Consider the following 21,552-nt stretch of genomic DNA (forward strand, 5'->3'; position numbering starts at 1 on the left):
GCATAAAAAATGAAACCAGCACGATCTTCATCATTAGCAATAGTAGTTATTCCAGACAATACGGACTTACCTAGCTTACATAAATATAACTTCTTTATACTTTCTTGCATGAACTGTCCAAAAAAAATAATACACTCAGAATAAGTCATTCTAGAAAAATCATGATCATTGAAGGCATACAAACTTCCTTTTTTTTTTTTTTTTTAAGTTTCCCATTTTTTTCCTTTTGAATTTCAAGCCTTTAGAACTTTTCAATTTGATAGATGAATCCAGATTGTAAGTTTTCTTTCCTTTCAATCTTGTAATCCGTTTTGTATCATGTTTGTGTTCCCCTTGAACTTAATAATGATTTTAGTTATTCGAACCATCAAACAACACTTTTCCTTAATAATTATTTCTATTTTCGTAACATGTTTCTAACGTCTTATACTTCTCATATACCAAAACAAACAATCTATTACAAAACACATCTCCATAAACATACCATACCCTCTACATTCGTCCTACCTATACATTTCGTGCAAAATCAATATATACATTTTTATTGTTATATTATTATTATTATTATATTATTATACAAATCTCTCTCATGTATGTCATTTTACAATCTTGACCTTATTCGTTTCAACCCATTTAAAGACAACCTCTTTCGACCAGATCCAAATGATGTCCTCCCATCAAACTTAATGTCCCACCCTTCAATGTTCTTAGGAACACAAGCATCAAATAGCACTTGACCAAGAACACTATGAGGATTCAAACATGGAGGACTTGCCACGTGGACACCACCACCATTACCATTACCATTTCTTCTTTCCTTTTGTTCATCTTGTAAAGACCCTGATTCTTTACTTTGATACTCCAAAGAACTTGGTAAAAAGAAATGGTCAGTGGGTCCCACTGCCACCCTTCTAAGGCTTTGATTTGAGTCAACCGCTGCATTTTGAAGGTCACAAATTAATTCACATATTTTGTCATGCATTCCCTCCATTCCATTTCTTTCAAAAAGCTTTTGAAGCTTTTTGTTGAATATTGAAATCGAATCATCAAGAAACTCGGTGACAGCTGTCCTATATTGTATAGGATTATGCTCATAGTGACCTGTCAACAACAACAAAAAAAAACAATAAATTAATACTCAATATTTCAAATGTTTTGCAGATAGCTGATAAGCTAGCTGGTAGCTGATAAGCTACTAACCTACATGAGGAGAATCTTTCCATCCAATAAATCTCACATGTCCACCTAAACCTTGTACCCGTTGAGCAAATGAGCAGATAACGGGATAAGGGGCAAGATCGTCATTTTCCGAACATAATATGAGAAACGGGGCCCCCAAACCCTAATTTTTTTTTAAACCAATTTGTAAAAAGAAACATTAAAAATAAGTCAAATGGGATAAAGATTGTTATAATTTAAAAAAAACTTACAACAGAGGAGTATAATGTTTGCCAGTATTCAGATCTGTGGGACCCGAATCTTGTAAGAAATAAAGCATCCAATCCAGAAGTGACACCTTTTGCAAATAAAGATACTAATTTTGATGATCCAAGAATGGAGGAATGAAGGGCAAATCGGGCACCCAAATCACCGGTTACGTTGACCGGACCAGAGTCAAACATTTGACCAGAGATACATGTCATGAGTAATCGACTATCATCCTTCATAAAAAAAAATTATACATATTTAGAAAATGAAAATGTTATTGATATTAAAAAGCAAAAACATACAGATTTAACATTTAATACCATATTGAGATGTGCTTCACATGTTCCTTCAATAATCTGTAACATATGTATAATGATTAGATATGAATAATTTAATATATTTAAATTAAGTTTAATGATATTTACCTGAAGAAGCTTATACATACAAGCTTGTGAGCCACCGGAAAATGATGCAAGGACTAAAGGACATGGTCTAGATCTTAAATCCTACATTCACAAATAGGCATATATTTATTTAAATTTAGTACTTTAATTTTGGAATTCTCAATTGGAAAATGTTAAGAGAAATATTAGAGTTTACATATTTTAATGGATGATAACTGACCTCTAAAAGCTCATTGAGGATGGAAAAAGCAAGTGCTGTGGCTTTCTCAGGAAAAAATCTGTAAATATCATGTGAAATCAGGAATTTAAAATAATTGTTGAACTAGATATATATAATTTCAAACATCCACTTTGTTTATGGCTAATTTGTATCAAGTGTAAGTGTAAATCTAAAGGGGATAAAGACATCGTTGCATCATATGCATAAGTATGTGATAGATGCCTACAAAGAACTATTTTTTTATCCTAAAAGATCAATCAAGCAACAAGATATTTCACAATTGCTATGATGCTCTTATCCCTAAAATCTGAGGAATGATCAAACCCTTTTTTGATGTCGCTTAATAGTCTTATATTCAAATTATTCATCAAATTTCGCGCAAAATAAAGGCGAATTACTTGGATCCTTTGAATCTCCCAGCATGTGTTCTTTATACTTTTAACATTCCAGAATATATGAAAGCCCCAATCAAAACCTACAGTTTTATAGCTTATATATTATAACAAGATACTCAACTTTTAGCTTGCCCCACAACACAGTACTCGAAGAACAATTTCAGAACGTTTTCGACAGTTTAAATACTTAAACAGATGTACCATATCACATACAGAACTCCTAATTGAGTACAGATGAACTTACGGGTTGAGAAAATCGGAAAGAACAACAAGAGAGTTCCAACCAATAGACGAATACAGATCGACATAATTCTTCAAGCGACACTCGTCAAGCGAACCCCAAGCAAAAATTACAACGATTCCTTCGAGTTTCGATGCAGATGACGTCTCCTCCTCATTTCGAACCCAATAAAAGGTTCCTCCACCTCCGCTACTCAACATAACTTTAGGCGTTATCCCCCCCGCTCAAACCCTAATCAGTTTTTTTCACAAACACGATGATTACTGAAGATGAAATCAGAGAAAAAGGCGAGTTAGTTCTGGTGGTGGTGGTGGATCGTTGAGGACCTGTTGGATGTGGTTTTCACGAGGAGATTGTATCTTATTGGGAGTGGGGTCCAGCAGCCGATCATGGTGATGCGGCAATGTGATCGCTTGGCGGAAACGTGTTTTGGGTTTTTATTTTTTCCCCTTTTCTTGCATAAACAATATAGTCCAATTATGTCATAAAACATTAAAATGTTAAATAGAATTATTCATAAAATAGAGATAATTATTTTTTAGGAATTTTATATAATACGGATAATCGAGAAATTTCACTTGCTAATTCGTAGATTTGTTTTTTGTACCAAAAGATTTTATATATATATATATATATATATATATATATATATATATATATATATATATATATATATATATATATATATATATATATATGGGTAAAGTGAATATACCTAACAACCTTATATAAGCTTAGGTACCTAACTCCATAATACTACATCGGTTTGTATCATATTTACATTGTAATTGCCTAAGGTTTTTAAACTTCAACCTCATAACTTGATTACTTCCAAAATCTTTGGACTTTCAACAATATCTTTATTTTACATCACGTCTTTCTATTGAATACCACCTGATGGGCTTCATATCCTACCGCTACAAATGAAAGGATGTAGGAGAAATATAATGATGAATTTCGAATTTTTTTTAAGTGAATCAAGTTTAGGGATGAAGTTTAAGAACCTTAGATGATTGCAATGAAAATTTAATGCAAAATGACGTAGTTTGATGAAGTTAGGTACCTAAGCTTATATAAGGTTGTTAGGTATATTCACTTTACCCTATATATATATATATATATATATATATATATATATATATATATATATATATATATATATATATATATATATATATATATCCCAGTAGTTCTTTTGTCATGTGTCACCATGTTAGGCATTGTAATTAATACCATAACACTTGTCAATCTATTGACGCTTGTCAATCTATTAATTCTCCATTTCAATTTCAAATTTCAAAATTTAAATCGCAATTTAATTACATTAAATTAATAATATTAGAATAAAATAAAGTAAAATTTATACAAATTAAAAGATTATATATTTTACGTATTTATTTGAATCAACGATTATAATTTTATATAACTAAAAAAATATCTTTTAATTAATAAGTTATTTAAAATTATTAATTAATAGTTTTGAGTTTTTACTTAGAAAGTTTAATTAATTTTCTAACCGTGGTTCCCACGGGTTATAAACTAGTATATATATATATATATATATATATATATATATATATATATATATATATATATATATATATATATATATATATATATATATATATATATATATATATATATATATATTACCATTCCTTCCTCATGCAAAATTGTTGATAATGTCACGAAACAATTACCGTAAATACGTGTGGCTCATTTCCCAAAATGGTTCATTTAAATTTGTAAGTAATCCTCCTTTCTCATTCATCGATAAAAAGATAAGGATCAAAAGATAATGCAACGAATAGAACATCAATCGTTTATCGAAAGCAATTACATCACAACAAGTAAATGTTGTATGGTAAGCTAATATGTTATACTGTGTTTTTCATCAAAATGAAAACTAAAGTTCGTATTTGTTATTCATTTGTAAATGGTTGAAGTTTTTATGTTGTGTGTGTTTGGTTTAAACAAATCATTTATTTGTATTGTATCATGTTCTAAATACGCTTTCGAATATTGTCTCAAGAATTTGCTACTTCATTTTCATTCAAAATATCAGAAATATCATAGTTGATGATTCGACGAAATAATATTGTTGAGGGCACTTACTCAGACTTAATTTCTTGATTTAATTTTCAAGATGGATTGCATTCATTAGAGTTTTGTTAAACCAAGTTGATGTTAGGAAATAAGAGGGACTAAAGCACTTTGACAAACACACCTTCCATTTAACAATTTTCAAGATGGGTTGCATTTACTCGCTTTCGACTAGACTAAAGTTTCGTTCTTTAATAAGCTCAACCTTCGTTTCTACTAAGCTCTACTTTACAACTTCGCTCTTAACCAAAGTTAAGACTTTGCTTCTTCCTGTTAGCTTTTACTATCACCGAACTTGAGACTGCTCTCTTGGTTGAAGCCAAGATTGCGCTTTCAGTAGGCTTCCCCCTTAGCCAAAGTTGCAACAACAAGTTTGTCTTTACGTTTAGATCAAACTCTAGTTCTCAACAAACTCCCACTTGGACACCGATCAACAAAATTGGTGTCATCCAAGTTATGTAACCATCATCATTAGAAACTGAAATGACATGCTTGAAGGCCGAGCAATGTAATATGGTTCATAAAACTGCCCTGAACTTTATTTTTCGCTTTAAACATTTGCAAGGCTTCGTGTTTACCTTATAGATCTCATTACTGTCCTTAAAAGTCGAGGACATACAGTAATCAATCATTAAATATATGACATAGGTCTTACTTACCAAGTCTAAAGATTTGAGAGTTCGAGAATTTGAATGACGTAATTGAAGTTGCAATGTCTCCTCCAACACTAGAATAGTGAATTACATTGACCGACAATGACATGGACTTACTTGAAAGTTTCATTGAATTATTTCATCTTTACTATGATGTTGGTTTGATGGAAGCTAAACAAGTACTCAATAATTTCAACATTTCCCAAACTTGTATCTTTATCTCTAGGTTTGAAATTATGTATGATTAATTTTCTATGTTGCAATATGTAACATGTTTTTTATGTTTAGCGGATTTATGTTAAACATCATTTTATTATTATTGAAATCAAACTAAAAAATCATATATACAAGCATCGTTTTGTTTATTTAAATAAAATGTTAGATACTAACATGGTGTGTGGCTAGCTATCTTTTTTTTTTTGTGAATTCATTATCTGGTATACAAAGTAGGAAGACAAAAATGATAGAGTATATTGAGAGAAAAAAACTTGAAATACTTAACTATTTATTAGGAAGATAAGTGATCAAAAAAATAAACACATCAGAGACCCCACGACAAAATACAACAGTTGCCCATTCCCATATGGAAGTGGGAAAAGATCACCATGAATTTTATTACGAAGTTGCCGAGTACGACTCGTGGGGATCATTCTATTGTTGGATTAGGTGTCTAAGCCCATAACTATAATTGATATGTACTTGAATTGATAGCAACACAGTCTTTTTGGGTTGCCCTCAAACCTAGCAATTGGACAAGGATATGAAAGGAGAGAAATTGATTTATTACAAGATTAATAAATTAATATAAATGATTTATTAATATGTTAAAAAGATAAATATATTAATTAGAAATCATAATATTTAATTAATAGTTAGCCTGAAATTAATTAGAATTGATTTTGGGGTTAACTATGTTAATTATAAAGTGCAGGGACTAGTTTGCAATTATCCAATAGTTGAGTGGAAGGTTCCAGAACCTCCTTGGAAGGGGGTGGACGAAATCTATAGGTGTAACACCCAAAGTTTTGAAGACCAAGAAAGGGAAGAAAACCCTAAGTTTAGGGGTCGACTCGGCGAGTCCAAGGAGGGACTCGGCGAGTCGGAGCGGGATCCGGGTCGAGGAGTAAGTGACCGACTCGGCGAGTCGGCCAAGGTGACTCGGCGAGTCTGGTGTGTGCGAGGAAAACCCTAATTCCGGGAGTTGTATCCTATATAAAGGGTGTTATGTCCCTCCCTCAGCCCCCATATCACTCCAGAAGACATGTAAACCCTATAATTCGTGTGAGCTTCCATTATTGAGAGAAATAGCTTTGGGAGGAAGGAAACTTTGGAGAGAAACTTGAAGATCAAGAAGGTTGCTTCAAGGGAGAAGTGTGTGCTCGAGATCTACTTCAGTTGTGTTCATCTTGGAGGTATTAAGCTGCCATTTTCCCTTCTTTGCATCTAGATCTATTTTGTCATAAGATTTGGGGGTTTTATGGTTGTTTGAGACCCAAATCGGGTTAGGGGCTTAGATATGTTGTTGCCACTTCAGATCTATTGTTGGGTTGGTCCATTATGTCATAAAGCATCAGGAGATGAGTAGTTGGTGAAGCCCTTGTGTCCTTAAACCAAACCCTAATGTGTTTTGAGCCTAGATTTCTTTAGTTATACGTAAAGTTTGCAACTTTACGTAGGGATTGAGTTTTGGAAGTATGGATCTATGGATTGGAGTCCCTGCATGACTCAAAAGCCCTCTGCATGTTAGGAGATCTGAATAGACTCGGCGAGTACCATGAAGATGAGGAGGAACTCGACGAGTGGGATGAACAACTCGTCGAGTCGGATGAAGATGGGCATGAACTCGACGAGTTGGATGAACAACTCGGCGAGTTGGATGAAGATTTCCTTGTGCTCGGCGAGTCTGTTCTTAGACTCGGCGAGTCAGGTCGCGGAGTCCCAAACCCTTCGAGTTAAGACTCGAGTCAGCGAGTCGAGCAAGGACTCAGTGAGTTGGATAGGACAGGAATCGGGAATCAGTAGACTCGGCGAGTCAGGAGCTGACTCGGCGAGTAGAGTCGCGAGTGGAAGGACTCTGGACTTATGAACTCGGCGAGTCAGTAGGGTGACTCGACGAGTAGGGTCGACCTGGAAGGTTGACTTTGACCAGGACTTTGACTTTGACCTGAGTTGACTTGGTTGTCTTTTGGGGGTCAGTTAGACTCAGTGTTGCTTTGATATTGATAGCTCGGGAAGCAAGTAGAGAAGGAGTTCAGTTAGTGGTCGGGTAGCGGTCAAAGGGATTAGCAGCAGCAGTCCAGCAGTATCAGGTGAGTCTCCTCGCTGTTTGTATGGGTCTAGGGCACCAATGCCGGCCCATTTAGAATATGCATGAAAGACCAGGGGGTGGCTCCTGTCACACAGTATGTTACTTTGTATGGTAGGAAGACCCGGGGGTTAGCCCTAGGCAATATGTATGAAAGACTGGGAGGTGGCTCCTGGCGCATTGTATGCTATAGATATGAAAGACCAGGAGGTGGCTTCTGGCACACTGTATGCTGTTTAGCTAAGTAGAGTAGTATGTACGGTTGTCTTTGTGATACTTGCATAGAAGACCAGGGGGTGGCCCTTGGCATTTGTCTGTAAGACCAGGGGGTGGCCCTTGGCACTTGTCTATAAGACCCAGGGAGCAGCCCAGGCTTGACCAGGAAGACCACGTGCAGCCCATGGCATAATGGCAAGACTATGTTTGGCACATAGCACCTTACTTGGTTATGGATAAGTCGGTTATGTATGGTTCTTGGCTATGAATGGTTTGTATGGTATGTGGTATCTGGGGAACTCACTAAGCTTCGTGCTTACGGCTTTCAGTTTTGGTTTCAGGTACTTCCGGTAGCGGATGATGGAGCTCGGGATGATCACATGGCACACACCATAGATTAGTCAGCCTGGGAATGTTTTACTCTGATAATGAACATGTGTTTTGAAAACTAATACTCTGTTTATGTTTTGAAATGTTGATTTTACTTTAAGTAATATGCTATTAAAAGAAATTTTTAGTCTTGAATTTTGGGACGTTACATTTTGGTATCAGAGCCTTAGTTTGAGGGATTCGGGGATACTCTCGGGTGTGCCTGAACTCAAACTGAGGGGTCGGATAAAAAGTTTTCAAAAGTGAAAAGATAGTCTTGTAAAAAGAATTTTGAGAACGAAAAACAGTTTTAGAAAAGCAAAAAGAATTTAGAAAGAAAAGAACTTTGAAAAGAGAAAAGAGGTGTGGTGCATGCAATCAACCGAGCTCAAGTAAGTACCCTAAAATACCCATACAAGTTTATGTTATGATTATCAGTTGATGGAACAGCATGCTAGAATAGGACTACGGATCTAGGGATGATGCCTTATGTGCCTGTTATTTGTGCTTTTGAGCTGCATTATAGTGCTGATTAGACAGTAGTAGGATAGCCTGTTAGGGTTATGCCTGAGTTTATGAGTTTGTGTTGCATGCTAGTTCAGATTCTTGATATGTGGATATGATTGTTTGAGTATGTTGTGGTTAGATTTTCCCCTTGTACGAATGCTGCTTGCTTTGTGCATTGTGGGATTTTGAGTGATGGGAGTTAGCCATTAGATAGATACGTTACGTCACATGTGATCAGGGTTGAATAATCTCAGAGTGCTGGATTTGGCCCTATTGCGCAGCTCTTGTCTGAGTCCAACCGTTGTAGGGACGAGTCTCTTACTTGAAGGATTATCTGAGCCTCGTCACATGTGATGGTATCTAGGTGATGGCTAATTGGCATCACAAGGAGACCTTCAGCAGCTGAGGACTGATTGAGTTGAGTCAGAGGTCTCCCTAGGGTCAGCCTAGGATGAGGTAGTGCTGGAAGCAGAAGTAGTAGAAAGGGACCTGGTGGAGTCAAAGCAATTCTTGAGGAAAGTACGGATAGATGTGGAAGGTAGTATGGGCCCGTACTACTGAAAGCAGAGGATCCGTACTCGATTCGGGAAGGGCCGAGACAAGACCGGGAACCTGGTAGTGCGTGTGTTTGGCCTCGCAGCAGTGAACAACATTCTGATAGTGGTTGTGTTATATTTTCAACATGGTGACGTTGCGAGAGAGACCAGTGGGCGGGTCAGGATCCGGTTCAGGATCAGGTTCGTGCGCGGGATCCGAACCAGTTGATGATGGGTTGCGCGAGTTCATCGCATTTGAGATTACGAGAGGCATCCTTGAGGCGACCCCGGTCATTTTCGGGTCGATCAAGGAGGGGATCATTGAGCTGATGGAGGATCGCCTCCGAGCTTTCAGGAGTGATTTGGCGTCTGGCCAGGCAAGTACGCGCACGCTGTCCTTTAAGGACTTCAGAGGGTGTGGTGCACCGGATTTTCACGGGGTGAAGAACCCCATTGTTTCCAGGAGATGGATCGCAGACATTGAGTCTGCACAGTTGACGAGATTCTGCCCGGATGGGTCGAAGGTCCGCTTTGCGGCGGCATGTTTGAGAGCCAGAGCTAGAGATTGGTGGGAATCAGTTGGGGACTCATTGGGAGCCTCGGTCGTCGAGGCTATGACCTGGCCAGACTTCGTGATCAGGTTTAGAGCGGAGTTTGCGCCGGCAGTGGAGCTTCAGCAGCTGGCCAGAGAATTCCTAGACATGAGACAGACGACAGAGTCGGTGGCGGAGATTACCGCCAAGTTTCGGGAGAGGGCCCTATTAGTTCCTCAGTATGCAGGGGATGATGAGATGCAGAGGACCCGCTATCATGACATGTTGAGAGCGGAGATTCGGGAGCATGTCAGCTTCTCGGCATGCCCGACCCTGGACTCTATGATTGCTAGAGCTAGGGAGAAGGAAATCGATCTGGAGCACAATGCGAAGAGGAAGTTAGATCAGACATTCACATTGGAGGGTCCCGGGAAGAGACCCAAGACTTCAGATCAGCGATTTGTGGGTCGACAGGGCCGAAGTCAGTGCAGCACGTGCGGGAAACCGCACGAGGGAGTGTGTCGTTCCAGGGGTTCCGGCTACTACAAGTGTGGCAGTGATGGTCACGTCAGCAGGGACTGCCCACTGGGGGCAAGCCCATTATGTTTTCACTGGAATCAGGTGGGCCACAAGAGGACCGACTGCCCGATGATGAGGGGAGGAGCAGGGAGTGTGCCTGCCCCAGCGAATATGAGGATTACGGATGGGCGATAGGGTAGTGCCATGCAGTGACAGGTGCGGAGGATCCGGACTACAGGAAGGAATGTTGCAGGTACGTATCTATGGCTATTTTCATTCCTATATGAATTATGGAAGTTTTTGCCCTGGAATCAGGCGATTTTATGTATGATTTGTCTCTCTGCTTGTACGTGGACTGTATTTTGGAATTGTCATATGCCAATTGCATACCAGGAGCTATTAGTAGCTAGTGTAGGTCATCTTTCACTTCGGGTTCGAAGTGTTCAGTATCATCTCGGTTACGGTTGAAAATGATTCGGGAAGTGGTCAGCCACCATCATCGGGATTTGATGGTTCTAATCTGGGCGTTCGGGATGGCTTTCGGAAGCATCAAGGAAAGTGGCTTATCACCAAGGAGTCTGTGCCCAGTTATTCGGACTGTAAGGACAGTAGTCAGAGCTTAGGGGATATTTTTTTAGCATCAGGGATGCGGGCGGTGTTCATCTAGTATTCGGTAATCATACGGTAGTTGGAGTGGGCTAGAGACGGATCGCTAGCAGGGATAGGGCGATGGTGGTTATCATGCCTATCGTGTAAGGAAGGAAGGAGTGGAAATCTTCGGGTTTTCGCAGGCAGTAAAGACTTAGCTGAGGCTAAGTGGGGGAGAAACAATCAGGTTATGGGAGTAGAAAGGGTCTTGAAACTGGGATAAGTTCGCTCTCTTGTTAGTAAGAAAGACGGCTCAGGTGACTGTATGATTGGAGGATAGAGTAAATTGGAAGTTTGGAAAACTTGCCAACTGTGAGATCTGATTCTCGAAATTTCTGGTCGCGGATTTCATAGGAATCGGTTGGGAGTTCCATTTAGGACATGAGTACCACTTGGGAGTACTCGGTGGAAAGGTGTTGTCAGACTACCGGATGGCCGTAGCATTCACCAGTGGCTAATAGTAAGGGAAAGATTATTAAGACTGCGGTGTGGCCCGCAACAATCGTATGAGAGTATGGTTAGACTGCGGTGTGGCCCGTAGCATTAGACTAGTAAGACTGCGGTGTGGCCCGTAGCATCAGATTAGCAAGACTGCGGTGTGGCCCGTAGCATTAGATTAGTGAGACTGCGGTGTGGCCCGTAGAATCAGATTAGCAAGACTGCGGTGCGGCCCGCAGCAATCGTATGAGAGTATGGTTAGGCTACGGTGTGACCCGTAGCACTGGTTTAGCAAGACTGTGGGGCGGCCCGTAGCTTTGGTTGGCTGGCAACGTAGAAGTGTTGTAAGACTACGGGGTGGCCCGTAGCATTCATCGGTCCCTACTCGTTAGAGCGAATGTGTCAGGTGTATGATTTAATGGCAGAATGGATTGAGCGGTTATTGGTAAAGTTTATTCGAAAGTCGCTGGAAGCGACTAGGAGTTGAGTTGGGACTAGCGACCGGTGGGAGCCGGTAATCCAGATATTGGTAGATTGGTAGGGACCAAGGTGGTCTCAGTTCATCCGGAAGGCGGATAAGGAATAGCAGAAATTTCCAGCCAGTAGCAGTGCTGGTAAGCAGTCTATGGTTGAATTCAGATAGTTGGTTGAGGGGTGCTAGGCACCAAGTTTTGTCAGAGAGCAGTGTCAGTGGTGACAGACGGTGATGGAGTTGGTGAAGGATAGGACCTCCACAGTGTCAGAGGAAATAGTTGGATATGGAGCTTGCCCTGGGAAGACAAGAAATTTGCGCACAGAAAGAGGGGGGGTGAACCCCTATAGGTTCAGTTGCGATACTCGGAAAGTACCAGAATGATTGTCGGTGGAGTAAGATGTGTTTCCAGAATGTTCAGGGTTAGGGTTGACCCGAGATTATTATCCGCAAGGATTGATGCTAGTAACCAGGAGGAAGACCAGCGAAGGTAGGCAGCTGGTGTTGGATTAATTGGTGGGAGTATTGGAGGCAGATCGCAGGCGGTGGGCTATGGCAAACTTCGAGGACGAAGTTTAATTTAAGTGGGGGAGAGTTGTAACACCCAAAGTTTTGAAGACCAAGAAAGGGAAGAAAACCCTAAGTTTAGGGGTCGACTCGGCGAGTCCAAGGAGGGACTCGGCGAGTCGGAGCGGGATCCGGGTCGAGGAGTAAGTGACCGACTCGGCGAGTCGGCCAAGGTGACTCGGCGAGTCTGGTGTGTGCGAGGAAAACCCTAATTTCGGGAGTTGTATCCTATATAAAGGGTGTTATGTCCCTCCCTCAGCCCCCATATCACTCCAGAAGACCTATAAACCCTATAATTCGTGTGAGCTTCCATTATTGAGAGAAATAGTTTTGGGAGGAAGGAAACTTTGGAGAGAAACTTGAAGATCAAGAAGGTTGCTTCAAGGGAGAAGTGTGTGCTCGAGATCTACTTCAGTTGTGTTCATCTTGGAGGTATTAAGCTGCCATTTTCCCTTCTTTGCATCTAGATCTATTTTGTCATAAGATTTGGGGGTTTTATGGTTGTTTGAGAGTTGAGACCCAAATCGGGTTAGGGGCTTAGATATGTTGTTGCCACTTCAGATCCATTGTTGGGTTGGTCCATTATGTCATAAAGCATCAGGAGATAAGTAGTTGGTGAAGCCCTTGTGTCCTTAAACCAAACCCTAATGTGTTTTGAGCCTAGATCTATTTAGTTATACGTTAAGTTTGCAACTTTACGTAGGGATTGAGTTTTGGAAGTATGGATCTATGGATTGGAGTCCCTGCATGACTCAAAAGCCCTCTGTATGTTGGGAGATCTGAATGGACTCGGCGAGTCCTTTGAGTGGACTCGGCGAGTACCATGAAGATGAGGAGGAACTCGACGAGTGGGATGGACTGCTCGTCGAGTCGGATGAAGATGGGCATGAACTCGACGAGTTGGATGAACAACTCGGCGAGTTGGATGAAGATTTCCTTGTGCTCGGCGACTCTGTTCTTAGACTCGGCGAGTCAGGTCGCGGAGTCCCAAACCCTTCGAGTTAAGACTCGAGTCAGCGAGTCGAGCAAGGACTCAGTGAGTTGGACAGGACAGGAATCGGGAATCAGTAGACTCGGCGAGTCAGGGGCTGACTCGGCGAGTAGAGTCGCGAGTGGAAGGACTCTGGACTTATGAACTCGGCGAGTCAGTAGGGTGACTCGACGAGTAGGGTCGACCTGGAAGGTTGACTTTGACCAGGACTTTGACTTTGACCTGAGTTGACTTGGTTGTCTTTCGGGGGTCAGTTAGACTCAGTGTTGCTTTGATATTGATAGCTCGGGAAGCAAGTAGAGCAGGAGTTCAGTTAATGGTCGGGTAGCGGTCAAAGGGATTAGCAGCAGCAGTCCAGCAGTATCAGGTGAGTCTCCTCACTGTTTGTATGGGTCTAGGGCACCAATGCCTGCCCATTTAGAATATGCATGAAAGACCAGGGGGCGGCTCCTGGCACACAGTATGTTACTTTGTATGGTAGGAAGACCCGGGGCTTAGCCCTAGGCAATATGTATGAAAGACCGGGAGGTGGCTCCTGGCGCATTGTATGCTATAGATATGAAAGACCAGGAGGTGGCTTCTAGCACACTGTATGTTGTTTAGCTAAGTAGAGTAGTATGTACGGTTGTCTTTGTGATACTTGCATAGAAGACCAGGGGGTGGCCCTTGGCATTTGTCTGTAAGACCAGGGGGTGGCCCTTGGCACACGTCTGTAAGACCAGGGGTGGCCCTTGGCACTTGTCTGTAAGACCCAGGGAGCGGCCCAGGCTTGACCAGGAAGACCACGTGTAGCCCGTGGCATAATGGCAAGACTATGTTTGGCACATAGCACCTTACTTGGTTATGGATAGGTCGGTTATGTATGGTTCTTGGCTATGAATGGTTTGTATGGTATGTGGTATCTGGGGAACTCACTAAGCTTCGTGCTTACGGCTTTCAGTTTTGGTTTCAGGTACTTCCGGTAGGGGATGATGGAGCTCGGGATGATCACATGACACACACCATAGATTAGTCAGCCTGGGAATGTTTTACTCTGATAATGAATATGTGTTTTGAAAACTAATACTCTGTTTATGTTTTGAAATGTTGATTTTACTTTAAGTAATATTCTATTAAAAGAAATTTTTAGTCTTGAATTTTGGGACGTTACAATAGGGGAAACCCTAATGATTTCATCCATGGGGCTTGGATAAGGCCTTTGGATAAGCTTAGACCCCAAGCAAAGGAACATTAAGGTTTTCCCTTAACCCTAGATCCCGCAACTATATAAGGAGCCTCCTGGCTCTCAAAATTTGCCACTCTTACCTTGGTGAAACCCTAGGGCCAAAAATTGCATACCCTACTCTCTCTCTCTCCTCACAAGTTTTCTTCTTGCTAGCTCTTGGGTGTGATTCCATTAGAGGCATTGCGTTTATGGTGCTAGGCTTCCAAGAAGATCAAGATCAAAGGATTACCAATTGTTTGCTATGACAATTGAAAGGTATGTAACTCTAAACCCTAATTTGTTATTTTCAAAATAGCCTCTCTCCTTAGGGTTCTTGTTTTGCAATTCAATGTTATATGTTCAATAGTTAAAACATAGATCCAAAGTAGGTTGCATGTGAACTTAGGAATTGTTTTCTAGTTTATTTGTTTTACCTAAAACCCATCAGTGGTATCAGAGTGATTGGATTTGTTTTAAATTGAATAACTATAATAGTTGAATTTCAAATTAGGGTTTATAGCTATTAAACCCTAAAAGGCCATGGTTTTGTTTTTAGGGTTTTTGGTTCAAAGGGTTTTTCGAAAAACCTTAGCCTCCATGAACCTAATCGAACTTAGGGTTAGGGTTTTGGAAAACCCTAGCCTCCTCCCTTGAATTTCGAAATTTGCTTCTTATTTTAGGGGTTTATCTTATTTTGGATAATTATTGCCTTTTTGGAAAATTAATGCCTAATTGGATAATTGAGAAAAATAAGGAAATTATCCTTTACCCTAATTTTCGAAAGGGCTAATGTCATAAAAATCCTCAAGTTTTCAGGGTTTTGTCGGTTTTGTCCAAAGTTGAATTTTATGTCTGTTTTTACTCAAACATTTTCCAAAAAAAAAGTTCGGTTTTACCTTTGTACCGGTGATAACAGGTTACCATTATATTAACTTCGCAAAAAAACCCTTAGGTTTATAATTTCTTTTTACGTTTTTATGCTTAAGTTTATAATTTTTTTTACACTTTTACCCTATGTATTTTTTTTTATTATACGTATTCAAGCAGAAAAATCATATTTATATACGAAATTTTTTTAATTAAATATTGTATTTATATTTTTTAATGTCATTTCTTTATATATATATATATATATATATATATATATATATATATATATATATATATGTGTGTGTGTGTGTGTGTATGGGTTTTTTCTTGGATAAACCATTTAAGATGTAAAAAAACAAATTAATATGTTTTTATAACTACAAATACGTATTTTTAGGTATTTAAAAATATACATATCAATAAAAAAAACTTGTTCATTTATAAACATGTTTATATAAGTATATAAATATATTTTTAGAAGTGTAAATATGTATTTTGATATATGTTTTTTTTAAAGTATAAATATATTTTTAGAAGTATAGATACATATTAATATATAAAAAAGTAAAAATATGTATTTATACTTCTAAAAACTATATCTATAAAACACATATTCATAATTCTAAAAATATTATTTATCTTTTTAAATGGTATAACCATGCAAAAACACACACACACAAACAAACATATATATATATATATATATATATATATATATATATATATATATATATATATATATAACATTAAATAAAAGATAAATACAATACTTAATTAAATATTTTTTTCGTATATAAATACGATTTTTCTGCATGAATATGTATATTATGAAAAAAATATACTTAGGGTAAAAGTGTAAATTTTTTTTATAAATTTAAGGGTAAAAACACAAATTAATGGTAAACTTAAGGGTTTTTTTGCGAATTTAATATAATGGTAACCTGGAAACCTGCTATCACCGGTAAAAGGGTAAAACCGAACATTTTTTCGAAAATGTTTGGGTAAAAACGGACATAAATTTCAACTTTGGGCAAAACCGACAAAACCCTGAAAACTTGATGGTTTTTATGACATTAATCATTTTCGAAATCTAGAGGGATAAGGATTAGGATTAAATTAATTGTTTAATTTGATTAGATAATCCTTACAAGATTTAATAAATTAATTAAAAGTTAATTAATAGATAATTATCAAATCTAGTTATTTGGTTTATTTTAAATTTAAATTAATAGTTTAATTTTTTGAAATTTATATAAACCTTAAAGTTTTAAAAAGTTTAAAACACACCTTACATATGTATTATAATTAAAAGTTAAATATTATATATGTATAAGAATATAGTCAGTCAAATCGCTAGTATGTCTCATTCACGAAGCTAGTCTATAAGGGGGTATAAGGAAACTGCCTATAAAATGGTAGTTAAATGCGTGTCCACTCTCACCCACCGCTTCCTTGATTAGTGGAGGGTAGTTAGCAGAACGGATTTGATAGGACAACTACATCTCATTAAAAGTATATTGTTATTAAAGAAAGTACTAGAACATTATTTTACAAAAATCTCAACTCTAGTTACTTTAGGAAAAATGTGAAAAGTATGCTAATCCATGAAATTGCACATTATGCTTTATTGGTCATTAGTGGAGCGTGTGTGGATTACCAGCACACTAATATGCACTAATAAAGAGTAGTAATGGGTATCTCATAATTATCATCTTGATGGAGCGTGTGTGGTTTACCGACACATCAATAGTTAATGATAATGACAGTGAGGTTACCAAACACATTTGCATGGTTATTCACATCTTGTTTGTGATCCTCGGTATCCCAGTCACAAATAAAAGAGCATAATCCGAGATTTAAACATGACATTGAATAGTTTCAATGTATCTCAAAAGGAATTAGGAATTTCACTTCGTTTATTTTGTCTAATGGTGGAATTGGTGAATCGTCATTCACCTACCTTTATGAAATTTACACTTGGATCTCGGCATCCCATTTCTAAGTTATGAATCATCATAGTTGGATACTAACCTTGATATTGTATTTCTGGGTTACAATATTAAGGTGTCTTGAAATATAACTAAAATTATCTTTCTTTTCACATGTCTACTCCTGGAAACACTTCTGCTTCAACATCCTCCAACCACAACTTCTCTTTACTCAACATTTGCTCCAAAGTCATTATGGATGGCTCTAACTATAACGATTGGATGTGTAACATCAAGATGGAGCTTCGATTTGAGGACAAAGAATATGTCCTTGAAAAGGAGCTCAAAGAGCTTGATGAGTCCAAAGTCACTCCCGAAGAATATGTTGCCTACAAGAAGCACTATGACGATGTTGATGGGTTTTATACAAACAATCCTATGTGTGCATGCAACCATAGATTTGGATCTATGTTTTCACAATTAGATACACAACATTATGAACACAAGAAGAACCCTAACATGCATCTAGGTATTTCGAAATTTAGATGCTAGAAAGAATTTCATACCTCTTGTTGTTATATTGTAATAACAACACAAATCTTCAATTTTCTTGTCTATGAAAGCAAGTATCACAAGTGTAGTACCTCTAATGGATCACAAACACCAAAAGCAAATGGAGAGACAAGAGAGAGAAAGAGAGAGAGAGAGAGAGAGAGAGAGAGAGGGGAGAGGCAAAAAATCGGCTCTAGGTCTTCTAGGGATCAAGTTGTCGATTTCCCTTAGCCAATGGGTCCTTATAGATTAGGGTTTCAGTCCTTATCCTTATCTGGTTGCTTGCAGCTTGCCCACCAAGTAGCCCATAAGATAAGTCTAGAAGCCTTATCCTTGGACGAATTCTAGAGCCTTATCCCCTTGAATTCGTCCACCCTATCCATAGGGCATCCATTGCCCTAATCTGAAACTATCACATAATTGCAATTCAGCCCCTCTAGTTTAATTAATTACTTTTGGTCAGAGAATTAATTCTTAATTAATTCTTGACCAATATTATTTAAACAAATATGATTTATCGTTTAATATATTATTCTTATAATATATTAATAAATCATAATAACCTCTTTCTCTATTATTTCTCCAGTCAGGTTGCTTTGGTGAAGGAAACCCAAAAGGACCATGCACAACCGGGTCAAGTACTTACCAAATATGGTTACGGGCTTAGACACTACTCCAACAGTCTCCCACTTGGATAAGTCTAGTAACCATAAATGCAAGAATAACTTGATTAGCAATCTTAGCTCTTAAAGACGCTGTCGAAATTTGATCTTATCAGCAACCAGTCCTTTAGATAAGGGATCGTACAGTCCTCTGTTTTAGATATCGTGCAGAAAATCTCATGGAACATAGTCATACTTATTGTCCAACAGTTTGTTTCTTGATCTCAAAATCATTTGACATAGAACTTAATTGAACACATCAATTCAGTCCTGACCGGGCCTGACACATAAGTCAAATCAAATCATCGAGGGGCCCTGATATCGCTTTTACCCTCTTAGGATAAAAGGAACAAATAAACTTCAACTTATATGCATTTACTATTCACTAATCAAATTATACACAACAATGCATTTTAGGACATCAAGTTACTGATGCGTTTTCGCATTATCAATGCACAATCAATTAGCAAACAATAAACCATATATCTTGGTTTTAAGACCATATGATATTATCGTCTTGCGATCACTCATGATAAATTCAATGAAGTGAATCCAGCAAGCGCGGGTTTATTCCAATGCTCAAAACTTATTCATAAGCACTCATGAACGTTGTAGCAAACCTTTGCTATGTCTAATGCCTTTTAGACAATCTACACCATTTCATGATAGTCTTCATTCACACCTACTTCCAACATATGAACGACTGTGGACTGTTTGAATAATTCGTTTATTCTTAATTAATTCAATTATTTAGGAAGTCAAAACATGCAAAGTGAAACAATAGTTAAACAATTAACATAAGACAGAAACTTTAAATAATACTCCTTTATTTAATCATCAAATGTCAATTACATTTATCTATTACACATTTCTAAACTATCTAATCCAAACTAATATCGTCCTTCAGCCCAATGCTCCTAGCGTGCTGCAAGTGCTTAACCCTACCCAGTCCCTTCGTAAGCGGATCTGCTGGGTTATCCTCTGATGATACCATGTTTACTACGAGGAGTCCTTCTTCTACCCGATGTCTAATAAAGTGATATTTTTTGTCAATATGTCGAGATCTACCATGATCCCTCGGTTCCTTGGTCAAGGCAACCGCTCCTTCATTATCACAGAAAATTTCCATAGGCTCTTTTATGGAAAGTACAACTCAAAGGTCTCCAATGAAGTTCTTCAACCATACCGCCTCCTTTTATGCTTCGCTCGCTGCAATGTACTCTGATTCGCACGTTGAATCAGCTACAGTTTCTTGCTTGAAACTTTTCCAAGTCACTAATCCTCCATTAAAGGTAAAGACCCAGTCCTTCTGTGAACAATAGTTGTCCTTGTCGGTCTGGAAACTGGCGTCACTATACCCTCGCACCTTTAAGTCATCATTCCCTCCGAGGACTATAAACCATTCCTTTGTCCTCCGAAGGTACTTAAGAATATTCTTGACTGCAGTCCAATGTTCTTTGCCAGGGTTCCCTTGATATCTACTGACCATGCTCAAATCGAAGGCCACATCAGGGCGAGCACAAGTCATAACATACATGATGGAGCCAACTGCGGAAGCGTAAGGTACTCAGCTCATCTCTACTATCTCGGCTTCGGTACTCGGACTTTGAGTCTTAATCAACTTGGCATTACTTTGGATTGGTAATTCCCCCTTCTTTGAGTTTTCCATACTAAAACGTTTTAGCACCTTGTCCAAGTAAGTATTCTGACTAAGTCCTATTATTCTCTTACTTCGGTCTCTCACTATCCTTATTCCCAAAATATAGGAAGCCTCTCCGAGGTCCTTCATAGCGAAGCACTTCCCGAGCCAGGACTTAACTTCCTGCAGTGTCGGGATGTCGTTTCCTATGAGTAGTATGTCATCGACATACAATACGAGGAAGCTAACTATACTCCCACTGGATTTGACATATACAAATGATTCATCTTCTCTTCGTACAAACCTAAACTCTTTGACTTTCTCATCGAAGCAAAGATTCCATCTGCGAGATGCTTGCTTAAGTCCATAAATGGACTTTTCAAGCTTGCAAACTCTACTAGGATGCTTCGCATTGACAACACCCTCTGGCCGAGCCATGTAAACATCCTCAGCCAACTTCCCATTAAGGAAAGCAATTTTGACATCCATTTTCCATATTTCATAATCATGAAATGCAACAATGGCTAGCATCACCCTGATAGACTTTATTTTGGCAACTGGTGAGAAGGTCTCATCATAGTCAGCTCTGGGAGTTTGAGTAAAGCCCTTCGCAACCAATCGCGCCTTATACGTGTGCACATTCCCATCCATGTCGGTCTTCTTCTTGAAGATCCACTTGCACCCAACCGTATTACGTCCGGGTACATGGTCAACCAAATTCCAAACTTGGTTGTCGTACATGGATTGAATCTCGCTGTCCATCTCCTCTTTTCATTTTGCAGACTTCGGGCCTGCCATAGCTTCTTTATAGTTGTTAGGTTCATCTAGATTTATTAGTGTACTATCACTAATATACGTGTCCCCTTCTGTAGTAATATGAAAACCATATAACTGGGGTTGAACTCTAACTCTTTCGGAACGCTTAAGAGGTAAGGATTTGTCAATCGGTTCAACCGGAGTTTCCTCCTCAGGTTGAGCGCCAACGTTAGAGGTTCCTTCATCGTTCGATTCTTGAATCTCTTCAAGATCAATTTGCCTCCCACTGTCCTATTGGCTTAAGAGTTCTCGCTCTCGGAAAACCCCTATCCTCGCAACGAAGACAACACTGTCACTCGGTCTATAGAAGAGATATCCAAAGGATTTCTGCGGGTA

General features: G+C 38.6%; 1 protein-coding gene across 1 annotated transcript; it reads right to left on the minus strand.

The window, feature by feature from the left end:
* Positions 1–411: 411 nt before the first annotated feature.
* LOC111895637 (uncharacterized) lies at positions 412–3,096 on the minus strand. Its single transcript, XM_023891715.3, has 7 exons — positions 2,692–3,096; positions 2,053–2,110; positions 1,854–1,934; positions 1,749–1,784; positions 1,431–1,661; positions 1,201–1,342; positions 412–1,101 (listed from the first exon to the last, which is right to left on the minus strand). Exons 1-7 carry the CDS (start codon positions 2,886–2,888, stop codon positions 602–604), a joined length of 1,245 nt encoding a protein of 414 aa, XP_023747483.1. The 5' UTR covers positions 2,889–3,096; the 3' UTR covers positions 412–601.
* Between the last annotated feature and the right edge of the window lie 18,456 nt (positions 3,097–21,552).

The sequence above is a fragment of the Lactuca sativa genome, chromosome 7, assembly GCF_002870075.4.
Source record: "Lactuca sativa cultivar Salinas chromosome 7, Lsat_Salinas_v11, whole genome shotgun sequence".
Taxonomy (NCBI): domain Eukaryota; kingdom Viridiplantae; phylum Streptophyta; class Magnoliopsida; order Asterales; family Asteraceae; genus Lactuca; species Lactuca sativa.